The 15,440-nt window shown below is 37.6% G+C and overlaps 1 protein-coding gene across 3 annotated transcripts in view; it reads left to right on the forward strand.

Annotated features, from left to right (window-relative positions):
- The first annotated feature begins 1,831 nt into the window (after nucleotides 1–1,831).
- myo5aa (myosin VAa) overlaps nucleotides 1,832–15,440 on the forward strand; it is an 84,721-nt gene continuing 71,112 nt past the window's right edge. The window contains exons 1-2 of one of the 3 annotated variants that reach the window (XM_073815720.1): nucleotides 1,832–2,120; nucleotides 13,646–13,756. In XM_073815720.1, the coding sequence (XP_073671821.1) occupies nucleotides 2,094–2,120; nucleotides 13,646–13,756 (138 nt within the window). In that variant the 5' untranslated portion in view covers nucleotides 1,832–2,093. Of the gene's footprint in view, nucleotides 2,121–4,002; nucleotides 4,215–13,645; nucleotides 13,757–15,440 lie in introns of those variants that run through there. The other 2 variants (XM_073815721.1, XM_073815722.1) reach the window with 2 other exon arrangements.

The following is a 15,440-nucleotide window of genomic DNA, read 5'->3' on the forward strand; positions in this document are numbered from 1 at the left end:
CAAGGATGTTTTAACATTGTTTTTTGATTAAAGTATGCTGATTTTTGTTAAGTCACGCTCAGAATCATATTAAAATCACAAAAATATAGAGCTGGGGTAACCCTTACACAAACACCCCAACCCCCAATCCCACCCCCGTGCGTGCGACACTGTCACCTTTTTTACTCTGAGGAGTTTGCAGGTCTGATTTGGGAATTAACAGTAGTTTTACTTGAGTAGCCTATGATTTTTCAGTACTCTTTTAACCTCTGTGAACAGGGTTCAAATATGCAGAAGATGCTGAAAATCTGAAGATTCGTCAGGACCTAGAGGATCAGTGAACAGTTTAATGGTTCAGCAAGACAAACAAACCTAAAAACAACTATTACAAAACAAAGAAATTGTCATTGTCCAGGTAACACCAGTGCAGTATTATGTACATTTTTGAACTGGATGTTTTGTTTTTTGAAAATCTGTTACCAAAAATTATTAAATCAAATCGCCATGTTTAATGTAAACATTGAACTTGTTTAAATGCATCTAACTGGGGGCCGGGCCCCCAGGGGGCCCCAAGATGGTGGCAGGGTCCCCAGTTTTATGTCATTTACATTAATTTATAATGAATTCTGTGTAATGAAACCTAAAAATAAGCCTACTAACCAACAGCACTACTATGTATAATTGAATATGTTTTTAAATGTTTTCAGTTTTAAAATGTTACATTTTAGAACTGTTTTTGTCATAAATTTTCTTTGGGGGGCTACAAAGGAATGCACTTTACACAAGGGGGGCCGCACGCTGAAAAAGTTTGAGAGCAACTGCAGTACTAGACAATGTCCTTGAGGGTTTGCATTTCTTACAAGTTAGCTAATAAAATATATCAAATCAATATATAGAGTGCATTTGCTCATAAACGGGATAAGACGTTTTTGCAATTCATTTCGCAAATATTCTGTCAAATCAATCAAATAAAAAATTGTCGAAGGGGAGGGCTCCGAGCTCGAACCCATAGGCTACTCCCCCCATACGGCAAAAAAAAAAAATTCTCTGGCCAAAAATATATTTTAAATATATTCCAAATACATTTTGTAGAATGTAATGCTCAACTGAATATATTTTTGAATTTGGAAATATATTTAGTTTTAACCTTCATATATCAACATATATTTTAAAATGTATTTCAAGGGCAAGCAAATACATTTCTAATTTTACATTTCTAAAAAATTTTTTTCCTAAATATAATTTAAGTTAATTATGAGTTTTTATATATTTAATTTTAACATTTTTAAAATCTTTTTTAAAACAGGTTCGTAACATAAACACAGTTTTTCTTCCAATGCGACGTTGAATGCATTTCCTTGGATTGAAATGAAGGACTAAAAATATTTTTTATGCTTTAAAATTTATTTACTTTCAAAATATATTTCAAAATATACAAAAATTGGCCAAAAAATATATTGTTGAAAAATATATTTTTGTAAATATATTCCAAAATATATTTCAGCAAATATATTTTTTGGCCAGTTTTTGTGTATTTTGAAATATATTTAAAAAAAAATTTAAATATCTTTTTTTGCCATATGGGCCGCCTTATCTGGAATAGTTAGCCTACTAACGTAGCTTTATCTGGGATAGTTAGCCTACTAACTTAGCTGACTCTTTTGAGTCGGTAAGGTGGTGCATGTGTAGTAACAGTCACGGGATAGATGAGAGGGGCTGCTTAAATATAGAGACGTCTTTGATTGGTTGGATTGCATTACCATGTTCCTCTTGAACTTCGTTAAATTAAGATTTATTTATAATATTCATTAAATTATTTATTCATTTTAGTGGGATGCCAGTGTGTGATGCTATAGTGTTGTCCAGCAGAGCGCACCCTTGCGTTATTTTTGTGTTCGGTCATGGCAACCGTGTTTCTTTGACTCATTCTCTGCACCGATCGCTTTCAGAGACACGCCACGCACAAACACGCGCAGATTCACGAGGAATGAAAACGCACACGACCTTCCGCTGTGTTCATGACATCCTTTTAAACGGGTTTCACTGAGTCTGATCTACAGGAGAGATCTACAGTGTGATCGGACTGATCGGATGTTCAGCTCGCTGTGATTATCATGGCTGCGTCTGAATTATATACAAAGGTAAAGTCATATACTCAGCATCTGATCGTTTGGACATCATATGCAGATGTTAAAGGCTGTTATGTTATTGCAATACAATGTAAACGTTTTAATGTAATGTGAGTGCATGACTGTGAAACTGAGATTATTGCGGTCGATCGTGTATGCATGAGATGCATTGGGCATATGTTGTCATTATTGTCCTTTGATGCTTTAAATGAATGAATGAATGAATCACACCTGATTTGATATAAAGAAAAGTGCAGAGCATTTTAACATTAAAATTGACAACATTATTTAATTAACAAGAAATATATTACTCCAAAAACAGATTTTACATAATGTACTAGTTAAAGGTGCGTGAACACCCATATTGCAGATAATGTGTTAGAGATTGTATAGAGTCAAACACCTTTGACATCCGTAAAAACTGCTGAGATGTAGTATTACACAGACAGGCCGATGTTTTTAAAGGCCGTGATGTATTGATATGGGTCACAGTGTGAGGTGATGGCTGACCGCAGAGAGCCAGTGGGATGCGGGCGGTGCTGATGCAAGCATCACTGCCTGCATCTCCGGTGCTGATGCGAGCACCATGTTAGAAACGTTTGCATCAACCCATGCAGGCGGTCCTTTTCTGCGGCCTGTACGCCGGTCTGCACACATCAAGGTGTGTCTCCTTGAGGAAAAAAATCAGCCGAGGCATGACATCATCATATGTAGTCATAAAGATGTCAGAGATGACGAATGGTAGGTCGGTGTTACTGAAGAGAGGGAAGAGGTGGAGAAAGGCCCACCCATCCCCCATGATGCAGCTGTCCTATTGTAAATGCACTGACAGATCTCTTTGAAAGCTGTTGGAGCAAAGCGCAGTTATTCAAATCAGGCCTTACACATGTACAGGATGGGCTCAGAGCTTAACATGGGGTCATGATGACAAACCATATAGTGATGTGTATGTAACATCTGCAGAGTGGTTGTGTTTAGATGTCAACTGATACAGAATAAGAAGATGCTCGTATTTTTCCTCTTTAAAATGTGATGCATTTTTCATTTTAAAATCATTAATACATTTTGCAAAACAAATTATAGTAAGTAGTGACATGACATTTAGAATATTTTTAATATTTTCCTATTTATGCTTTAATGCAGCATGAACTCAGAGATGGTGGTTCACATGGACGTCACATTAGCTTTAGTGTTGACTCCACACAGATTCAGAGATATCCTGTAGTGTCTCTATACAAACAAAGGACTATTAAAATGATCCCGGTTGCAATGATGTCATGTCTTAATGTTTTATTTGTCAGTCTGCAGACAGCATTTTGTATCTTCCCTCAAAGGTCATAGTCACATTTTACTTGTGTTTTAGGCAAGCCTGAGAACACAGCGCTGGTCTTTGTGTGCTACTCCGGATAAAATGGTTTCTTCTTTCATTAATGTCATGCAACTTCCTGTAGGATCACCAGGTTATGAAGATGATATTATGATAAAACAAACTCTTATGTTCGTTTATTGGCCAAGTAGGATGAACAGATATAAGTGACCTGTTTTGTATTTTTAAAAGGTCATTTTTTGTTTTGGCCACCATTGATGTGGAGTAAAAAAGGTCTGAAAAATGTCAAATAAGATCAAATAAGTGGTACACAAGGTTGTTGGTCTTTAACTTCAGTAGTCATTCACTGCTGCATCTTCACATAGTGTCTGTTGTCGGTTCTTATACAAGTTTTCCAGTTTCTGCCAAATGGCAGTCCATCCTGCAGTACTGAGAAGTTGTTTGATGCTTTTTTTCAGAATGATGTAATTTGAAAGAGCACTACTGTTGCCGTTCATATGACATAGGAAGAGGTTTGACTGTTCTGAGAACAGATGCACCGACAGACCTGACTAGAGCAATGGTCGATCGAGGAGCATCATCACTTATCAGTATATTTATGTATGTGGGTGTGTTTGTGTGTGTCGGATCAAGGATCCAATCAGATGAATTGAACAATCCTGAGTGTATTTCATAGCTCTTGCAGAAGTGGGGCAGACGTTGTTTTTTATTCTGCAGTATGAAATAGAGCAGTCAATTCTTTAAACATGAACCAGGAGTTGGATTTTATGTACATTAAAGTAAGTACCGGAGTTCATGGCATTTTGATTATCTTTTACTACAGCATTACATTCCCATTTAACTTTGTTTTTTGACTTATGATTTGTTTAAAAATATCTGAAACTTTTTTTCTTTCTTTCTTTCTTTTTTCTTCACTCTTAAAACGGTTGTGTTAAAACAACACATTTTGTGTTAGTATACCTAACTAGACACATCTCTGTGTTATTATTGGGACAACACATTTTGTTGTTTTTAACACATCTTGTGTTGACCCTTTTTTTTATTTGAACACAAAATCACGCAAAATGACACATAATATGTTAAATAGTATAACACAAAAATGTGTAAAAAATTTACTTCTTTATTTTCTTTCTTTCTTTCTTTCTTTCTTTCTTTCTTTCTTTCTTTCTTTCTTTCTTTCTTTCTTTCTTTCTTTCTTTCTTTCTTTCTTTCTTTCTTCAGTAGTTGAATGTTGTTCTGTTGTGTGACAAAGTATACTTTATCTGAAGCTTGATCAAACAGCTATTTCTTTATAATTATTGTGCATGTAGCTTGAGAAAACTCATTTGTCACACCTTCCATAAAAAAATCCATGGAAAACTGAATTTTAGCAAGGCTAAAAGGTTACATCTTCTTACTAGGGATGCTCTGATCAGGATTTTTGCAGCTGATATAGAGTTCCGATTTGTTGTCTTCGTGATCGACCGATACCAATGCCGATAGCGATTATTCAAGCTGATAATAAGTACCAATTTTGTTGTCTCCGTGATCGGACAATGCCGATTTGTTGTTTTCGTGGTTGACCGATAATGATTCTTCGAGCTGATATCGAGTACAGATTTTTGTTGTCTTCATGATTGGCCAATACCAATGCCGATTCTTCAAGCTGATATTGAGCACCGATTTACTGTTTCTGTGACTGGCCGATAACGATTCTTCAAGCTGATATTGAGTACCGATTTGATGTCTTCGTGATCGACCAATACCAATGCAAATACCGATTATCCAAACTGATATTGAGCATCGATTTACCATTTTCGTGATCGGCCGATACCGATTCTTCAAGCTGATATTGAGTACCGATTTGTTGTCTTCGTGTTCGGCCAATGCCGATACCGTCCCATAGAGCCAATATTGAGTATCGATTTGTTGTCTTCGTGATCCGCCAATACCAATGCCGATACCGATTATTCAAGCTGACATTGAGCACCGATTTATTGTTTTCGTGATCTGCTGATACGATTCTTCAAGCTGATATTGAGTACCGATTTGTTGTCTTCATGATCAGCCAATGCAGATACCGATCCATAGAGCTAATATTGAGTATCGATTGGTTGTCTTCGTGATCGGCCAATACCAATGCCGATACCGATTATTCAAGCTGATATTGAGTACCGATTTGCTGTTTTTGTGGTCGGCCGATACTGATTCTTCAAGCTGATGTTGAGTACCGATTTGTTGTTTTCGTGATAGGCCAATACCAATGCCGATTCCGATTCATCGAGCTGATATTGAGTACCGATTTGTTGTCTTCGTGATCGGCCAATGCCGATACCGATTCATAGAGCTAATATTGAGTACCGAATTGTTGTCTTCTTGATTGGCTAATACCAATGCCGATTATTCAAGCTGATATTGAGTACCGATTTGTTGTTTTCGTGGTCGGCCGATACAGATTCTTCAAGCTGATATTGAGAACCGATTTGTTGTTTTCGTGATTGGCCAATGCCGATTCCGATTCATCGAGCTGATATTGAGTACCGATTTGTTTTCTTCATGATCAGCCGATACCAATGCCGATACCGATTATTCAAGCTGATATTGAGTACCGATTTGCTGTTTTTGTGGTCGGCCGATACTGATTCTTCAAGCTGATATTGAGTACCGATTTGTTGTCTTCGTGATCGGCCAATGCCGATACCGATCCATAGAGCTAATATTGAGTACCGAATTGTTGTCTTCTTGGCTAATACCAATGCCGATAATTCAAGCTGATATTGAGTACCGATTTGTTGTTTTCGTGGTCGGCCGATACAGATTCTTCACGCTGATATTGAATACCGATTTGTTGTTTTCGTGATTGGCCAATGCCGATTCCGATTCATCGAGCTGACATTGAGTACCGATTTGTTTTCTTCATGATCAGCCGATACCAATGCCGATTCTTCAAGCTTATATGCAAACTCTGAAGATTTTTTTCTAGATAAAGTAATACCACAGATGTTGCCTTTGTTATATTACTTTCAGTAATTCGGTATATTATTGTTTTAATAGAGAATCAAATACATTAGCACAACAAATATTTCTTCTGCAAAGAGAAATTTAATATGCCTTTAAAAAGGTAAAGGTAATGAAAATTAAACACTTCACAGTCTTTATTGTATGAATTAAATATACATGCAATCGTATGACGCACAACAGTTCTTCAGTAAAGAGCAGAAAGTGATTTATTCAGAGATGAATTAGGTTACTGTAGCTTTAAAACGTGAGAGAGATCGCTCAGTCTGAACACATGCACTGATGACAGGCTGCTGTTCATGCGGGCGTCGGACAAGAGCACATGTGAGAAAAATGAAAGTTTACTGTCAAAACTTTAAACACATGCAAATAATAAGCTTTCGGCATGAGGATGCAGTTGTCCGCTATAGATACTTGTATGTGTTGTATACGCTGTTTGATGGGGATGCGCATCCTCAAAGAAAACACACATATTGTAGCCGCATTCAAGATCCATATGATGACAAAAGTAAACAGAAAGATCAGTTCATGGGAATGGCAAATTTACTGTACTGATCGAGTCGTTAAATGCCGTTATCGGCCGATACCGATCTGCGGCCGATCAATCAATAATTCGATCATTAAAGTTGTCTATCTGTTTCATGTATATTGTCCCCATAAGTGTGCATCATTGTAAAGAAATAAAGATGAATGTAAGATGATTATGCTAATAAAGCTCTGCTCAGTGGCCTGTAAGAAATGGGCTGTAGTTTCATATCATGGGATTTTATGATCCATGTGAGCGTCTCATCTCTATTTAATTTAACTGAATTTATTCTTGCTTCACTTCACTGTGATGAGATCCACAGTTGGCCACATTTTCTAATGTGTATAGACCTATGGACACATAAAGACGTGGAAATCATAAGAAACAAACGAGCATAACACTAACAGTAGTTGTTTTCATAGTGAACAGGATTTGTGGGATTTCAGCAGTTTTTGGCAAGTGTATTTGGCTTGTGTTCATAGCGACATCACTTTTATTTAAGAGCTGGTCTGTAGTAAGTATACTGGGTGAATGTAGAGTCTGGGAAACAGCAGGCAGCAGATTTTCACATGAGCGTCTGTCATGTGATGCTCTGTTATGTGCTCTCTCTCTCTCGATTTCTCTTTCTCTCTCTCTCTCTCTGTCTCTCTCTCGCTCTTGGGTCGATACCTAGAGCATCATGTAACATTTAGATGCTTTTATCCACAGTGACATACAATACACATTTTATCAGTATGTGTGTTCCCTACACAGATGTAAAGTTTATTCTGTGATCTTCCATGTTGCTAAAAAGAACATTATTTTGTGTATTTGGTGTAATGCAATGTATTTGGCGGTTTAAGGTTTAAAAAACATTATTTTCCACATACAGTATGTTATTGATGCTCCTTTATGCCTTTCTATAATGTGACGATTTTTACAAAGCTCATTGTCCTGAAAGCACGGTGTCCTCTGATTGGCCAGCTATCCAGTGCGTGGTGTTATGCCCCTTACCACATTTGGAATATCAGTTCCTAAAGCACATCGTCACCAGGACATTACTACAGCAAAAATAAACGTTACACCTTTCTTAGCATATACATCTGAGGGGTGTTGTGCAAATCTTGCCACACGGTGATGTAGATATGTGAAGGTGTGTTTGAATGAAGCATTTTAGGAAGGCATGGATGAGCCTTCACTTTTAGAAAGAATATATATGTTTGGGTTTGATACTTTAATCTTTGCAACAAAATTTTACGCATTCTTTATGCACAAATAGCTTTTAATGCTTTAAAAACAAAGAAAAACATGAAATCACATCATACGACCCCTTTCATGAATACCAGGACAATTGTGGTTTTGGGACGTTTAGCATCATCAGGATGTGTGATTTGGTGTTTTACAGATTGAATACCGATCACCTGAATTAAAACAAATCTCTGTTTATTGACTAAAGATGATGAATGGAGAAAGGGAGCAACACTACAGCAGAGTAAAGTGGAAAAGAGGTTGTGACTCCTGAGCTGAGATATTTAGATGGTTAATGCTATAAGCTTCCTTGGCTGTGAAACCATGACATTGGTTGTACACTCAGTATTGCATTGCATTGTGGGATTGAGTAAGTGCACTCAATAATGTACACTATGATTTCGGACACCACTAAAAATAGATGCTCCTTCAAAGTGCATTATATAAAGGTATAAAGCCTGGGATACACTGCACGATTATTGGCTGTCCCAGACGAAAGATTGCCATTGTGATACAATCGTGCCGATTTCTGTGATCGTGGCTCTTCATCGGTGGTCCTATGTGTCATCATTGTACAGTCTACACATGCTTGTCGTACCTGAGTTTAAACGATCCATGGCGCACAGTGTGAAAGGTAATCATCTTATAGGAGAGCAAAAATCCTGCAGTGTATTCCGGGCTTAAAGGGTTGTTGCTGCGTTCCTGAAAACTCAGATCGTGGATATTATGCCGTTAACTCTTTCCCCGCGTTAACTCGTCAATTATGAGGAAATGCTTTCCTGCCAATGACAAGTTTTTCAGGTAAAAGTTATTTCCGCTATTCACTAGGTGGCGCTCTTACCCAACTTATAAAACCCAGAAGAGTTCCCTCACGGCAAACTATGTGTGTGTTTTGATCATCATTCTGAATCTGATCTCTATCAAAAGTAATTCACAAAAATGCAATTATCTTAGTTTTTTCTCAAGATAACTATTTTTGAGAGGTGATAAAAGAGGACAAATTAAGATATGATGTAATGTTTTTTTTTAAGCAGAGGGTCTGTTCTTTCATTTGATAAATTGTATGTTTATATATTTAAAGAAGAACATTTTCTGGAAAGCATTAAACTTTTGTGAAACTCATAAAAATGCTGGTGCTGGCTGGCAACTTTTTTTTTTTAAACGCTGTCGAGGAAAGAGTTAAATATACAACCTCTGATCTTAATGCATTCCAGTCAATCACTCGTCACATTTGCATGTTTACCGCATGATATCACTATGAAACGTGCTCTTGTGGGAATTATGGCAGAAACAGTTAAGGGGCGTGTACACCAAAGTGTTTAAACGCGACTGAAAACACCCCTCGGACATCGACTGTAGGCGCTTGCCAGCTTTTTACAGCTGAGTGCTTTGGTTGCTATGACACTTCTGCTTTGTTTATCAGTTGTTGAATGATGTGCCGGTTGGTTGTGATTAGGGATGCTCGATTGATTCCCCACAGTTTGGGTCTGTAATGCCTTAGAAGCTTCCTAAAAACCTCTCTCAGACAGCTCTGTTAGGGTGGGGGATTTTAAACAAGTGGTTTTGCACCTATTTGGCTCCCCCTACTGGCTTAACTTGCAATCTCATTACTGATTGGCTGACTTTGCTGCCACTCAAAAAATGTAGCCAATTATTTTAAAGTGGAGGGGCAGTGAGATGCCTGTGATGTCATAAGCATCATTTTTTCAGATTGGGCCGTTTTCTGGCTGACTGAGATGTTTAGCATGTCTAGCACTTTTTGTATGTTTGTGAATGCGGGTGGACTACCATTATTCAACAAAGACAAGGTAAAAATGGTTTTTCATTCTCTGTCCCCTTTAAAGTTTTGACCTTTTAACAAAATTTTTCCTCACAGCTGCTCTTGTCTGCGTACACCAGCCACGCGCACACACAGACAGCCGGTCATCAGTGCACGTGAACAGAGCGATATCTCTCGCGTCTTAAAGCTACAGTTACCTAATTCATCTCTCAATAAAATCACTCTCTGCTCTTTACTGATGAACTGTTATGCTTCATAAGATATGCGTGTATATTTAATTCATTCATACAGTAAAGACTGTGAAGTGTTTAATTTTCATTACTTTTAAAACATAAACCTTTTTAAGGAGATTTTAAATATTGCCGAAGAAATATTTGTTGTGCTTATTAATTTGATTCTCTATTAACACAATAATATACCTAATTACTGCAAGTAATATAACAAAGGGAACATCTGTGGTATTACTTTATCTAGAAAAAAAATGTTAACAGTTACAGTCATCAAAGAGCTTGCATATCAGCTTAAAAAAAATTGGAATCGGTATCGGCTGCAAAAGTCCTGATCGGAGCATCCCTAGTTGTGATACTTGTCCCTCCCCTCCTCCACTGTGATTGGACTCTTGGCGCTGAGCACTGTTAAACGCAGAGTGCCGGCGCTCGGCATGGACAAAACTTGCCAGCTGCTGGCGTTTTTGAAAACAATTGAAAACATACGCCGGCGTAAACGCTTTGGTCTGCATGCCCCCTTACTGAATATTTTAGTAGTCATGTTCATACATATTATGTGCTGTAAAAATAATTTAAAGTATGTTTGCTGTTCACGTAAGGTTGGCTAACCACCATCTTGTTTGTGACGTCAAATGACGCGTCTCGCTGAGGTCGGGGATTATCGATGTTAGGGCGCACTCACATTATCCAAACCAAACAAAACCAAGCCCCAGCGCGATTGTCACCCCTCCCTACTCCCCCAGGTGCACGCACTCACACTGTACTTGTATCGATCCGAGTCCGGGCGCTTTCGTCATTAAGATGCGATTGTTTTGAAAAAAGCAGTAAGTAAAGCTCTCTCTTAACACTGGAACCCACCGTAATGATAAGTCTGTGTTTTTTATTCGGAGTCGTTTGGTGCGCGATTACAGACAGCCCTCTCACATGTCATCATATTGCTTAGTTGATCTGTCATGTGCGCAGCTCGGACATTCACGTAACCCCGCGGCGCGCATCAAAAGGTTTTTACGGAGGCAGATGAAGGTGAGTGGTCGCGCAACTGACATCTTCACCTTTTGAATCGCGCTCAGGCGCGATTGCGCTCACACAACAGCCTTCCGCGCCTGAGCTCAAGTGAACAGCGCTCTGGCCCACCTCTGCAACCCGGCCGCAGCGCGAATAACCAATCCACGCTCGGGCGCGGAACAGAGCGATCACACTAGTCAAACAAACCAGGCTTTGGGGGTCAAACGCGCCCGAGCGCGGTTTGGTTTGGATAGTGTGAGTGCGCCCTTAGTGACTATAAATGAGATTGAAATGTCACATCAGGTGGAGATCAGGTTAATAGATGTCAGTTCATTGGGTTAGGATTAGCCTTATCTAATCTCAATGGGCTTCTATCCTTGGATAAACCATTCACACCATTTGACTCAACGCCTTTATACTGACTCATATAAGCTTTTAAATGCAGTTGTCCAAACCTTTGTGTGTACGCAGTGTGATGATGGCCAATGATTGTTGAACATTTGTGAATCAATATGTTTGCACTAAACCTGAACATATCGCATGGTTATGCATTATGTCACATTACAGGTGCTCTTTCATTGGTGCTGGGTCAGATGTGTTAGTGTTCAGGACTGTCTGTAGTTGCTGAATCATGTGCTTGTGTCACATGAGGATTATCTCATGCTGTGTGTTGTAACACACACACACACACACACACACACACACACACACACACACACACACACACACACACACACACACACACACACACACACACACTCTGATTTCACTGTAATTCTTATTCTGCTGGCTATGTTGATGATTGTGTTAATGTTTCCTGGTGGATAAGAAACAGAGATGGTAGAGTGTGTCGGCAAATTTGCCTGTGTGTTGTGGTGCTATTTTTACCCTTTCTTCTTGCTCCCGTGTCTCTGTTGCTAGGAGCTCAGTTCTGGGACGATCTCCTCCAGAGACTTGCTTGAACGCGCTTACGTCACAGCTTCTGTGGAGAAACGCAGACTGTGTTTTTGTTTCATTGCCACACCGAATGTTAAGGCTGTGGCCACGAAATGTCAATCATCGCATAATGGTTGGCTGATTGGTTGCTTGTACGGGACCGTGATGATGTTGCCATGGTATGGTCCATTGCATTGGGTTTTCATTGAAATGTGCTTTCTGATCTCTGAATCAGTATGCAGTTAAATGAGGAAATCAGAGGATGGAGAATGGGTGGAGGGGGGTTGTACAGAAAAAAAAGTTTTTTACAATCAATCAAACTGATGCATGAAGCCCCGCCTACTTCTATAGCTCCTCCCTCTGAGTGTGACATCACATCCTCCTCACACAAATTGCTATGGTAACCAAGCACTGGCCAGATTTTTTTTAGTTTGATAGTCTCATAGCAATTCATAACTATTTTATGAGCTATGCAATGCATTTGTATGATCTCATTTGTACCAGGGCTCGAAATTGCGGCCATTTTGGGAGTGCTTGTACAAGTGCAAATGATTGTTGTGGTGTGGCATGTTTTAATATGTTTTAATATTAATATTTAATATTTAACATTTTTTTATAGATTTTTTAACATACCAAGGCATTATGTAGGAATTGTCCTGTGTCTTACACATTATTGAGTTGATGATTTGAAAATCTGGCCTGTGTGCTTTGGTGATTTTATATTATATTTCATATAAATGCTTAAATTAATACATTCATATAATATTTAATCATAACAATTTTATATGTATACATTTATGTACTCTATAATAATAAATGTACTGATAGTGTACTGTATCATCTGGATTATTGGCCTGATTTCTTAGATGAATTGTGCTATTTGTCTTATGTTGTGTCATGACTGTAGTCATACTGTCTGTATTATTACGCTTGACTATGATATGACGGTTTGATTATCATTGCTGGCTTTCACAACAGTGTGACAGTGTTAGAGTAGATTAGACAGGGTAACAGTGCTCTTTACACTTATTAAAAATGATCATCACAGCTGGACTTTTCTTTCTGAAGTGTGTCACCAATGGACCCTCAATATTACCTACAAAAATGACATCAAATAGTTTTATTTTATTTTTTATTTTTTTTTGGGCCATTTTGCCTTTATTGATAGACAGTAGATTTTTAGAGAGGACAGGAAAGTAGAGGGTGGAGAGAGGGGTTTGGGATCGGCAAAGGACCTCGAGCCGGGATTCGAACACCATCGGCTCCGACATCAAATAGTTTTCTAAAACGTCCCTATCCACCATTGGCTGAGCAAACGGATAGTCCCAACCTAACCTCAAACCATTTGTTGAGTTAATATTTAGGATACGTGAATATGTTTTTCATTTTAGTTCTGTATTTAAACTAAAGTTTGTTTAGTCCCAATATCATAATTGTTGGCAGTGTGTTAAATAAACCAATGAAATGAGCATTGCTTATTTGTAAGTGACTGATATTGTTATCTGTTTACAGTATGCACGGGTTTGGATCCCAGATCCAGAGGAAGTTTGGAAATCAGCAGAGCTCAACAAGGACTACAGACAAGGAGATGGAGTTCTGCAGCTTCAGCTTGAGGATGGGAAGGTCAGTGTGTGTCTGTGTTTGATTTATTAATATTTTTTGGTAAATTTCACCAGACTCATTACAGTAACTTACAGTAAACTGAACTGCTGGAAATTGGAATACTGTAACTGGCCCACTTTGTATTTAAGATGGATTCAAGCATTTAATCCTGCAACCTTTGTGTTAACATCCCATTAGGGTTCCCACAAGAGTATGTTGCCAAGTAATATCACAACACTACTCAAAGATTCGGACGTGAGATTCAGACGTGGCCAGCGTGTGTCATTGTTCGCTTACACCGCTGACCACAGCATGATCTCGAACACTTTAATTATCTCACGACTATCAGCCAATCAGATTCGAGAACCAGAAAGAACTGTTGTATATAGTAGTATAGAGCTTTTGCGTGTTTGCAAACAGAGAAGATGTTTTTTGTGGGCGGAGCCCAACTGGTGTGTAGCTCTGCAGTAGCGGTGTGAAGTGTTTTAGTGTTAAACTGTGATTTTATGGATCCGGTGTTCAGTCCATGTCTGTTCCCCTTCTGTTTGCATTTAGTGTAATGTTTCTTATAGCGTTTTCATCACGTTACGTTTATTTTTTAGATTGATTAAAAGTTTAAATGGCTACTGATATATGTGCATATATGTTATGTATATGTATTGTTTTTTATTGGTAAATCAAATATTTTTACAGTATGAATCGCTAAAGTACATATAAAAACTAAGCAATACTATCATGTATTTTTTATAATACCATTTATTAAATATTTCATAATTTTCCTGTTTTTATCATTTCTTCCTTATATTTATAACTATTATAAAACTATTATGTTTACATACAAATTAATATGCATAGGACTGTTTATATATTAATAACACTTCACATCATATGTGTGTGTTATATTTATATATTTAGTATGTAAACATAATAACTTTAAAACAAACAGGAAGAAGACATATGCTTAGATATAAGGTAAAAAGAAATCATAGAAAAGTGAAAAATGATGAAATATTTAATAAATGGTATTATAGAATACATAATTTCTTAGTATAACCCATTCAAATCTTGAATCTTTCCAAATAAATTATAAACGTAATGTGATGAAAACACATTTTTGCAGGTGATTTGTTCCAATAATGAATACGATATTGATATTGCCAGGCTTGTCGACGAACTATGGCTCTGTGTAGTAAATGGCGCTCTATCTGAAAGCAGGTGATGGAGATTTACTAATAATCACTGGACTGGCATTATCATCTGAGTAGTTGTAACAACAGTACACTTGTGGCTAGTATTTTTAGTATTTTATGATCATTGCTATGCTTAAATTTTTCTATATAAAGCAGATTTTTGATCTGGTTTAAAACCATTCAACATGCTTTTGTAAATAAGGAATGTAAGAATTTGTAATGTTTTGAAGGAATAGTTCAGCCACAATTGTGATTTAATTAATCACACTAATGTTGTTCCAACTTTTAGCACACACATAGTATAGATAAAATCAAATTGATTAAATTTTTTTTCCAACAGGTTACCCTTATGAAAATTAATCATGGTTTTACTTAAAACCAAAAAACCATGGATACTGTAGTAAAACTATGGTTACTACAAAATGACCATGGTTTTGCTAATAATCAATACACAGAACATTCATGGTTACTAAACCTTTACCTCAAAAAACCATGGTTAATTTTCCTAAGGGTAG

This window comes from Paramisgurnus dabryanus, chromosome 9 (genome assembly GCF_030506205.2).
Source record: "Paramisgurnus dabryanus chromosome 9, PD_genome_1.1, whole genome shotgun sequence".
Taxonomy (NCBI): domain Eukaryota; kingdom Metazoa; phylum Chordata; class Actinopteri; order Cypriniformes; family Cobitidae; genus Paramisgurnus; species Paramisgurnus dabryanus.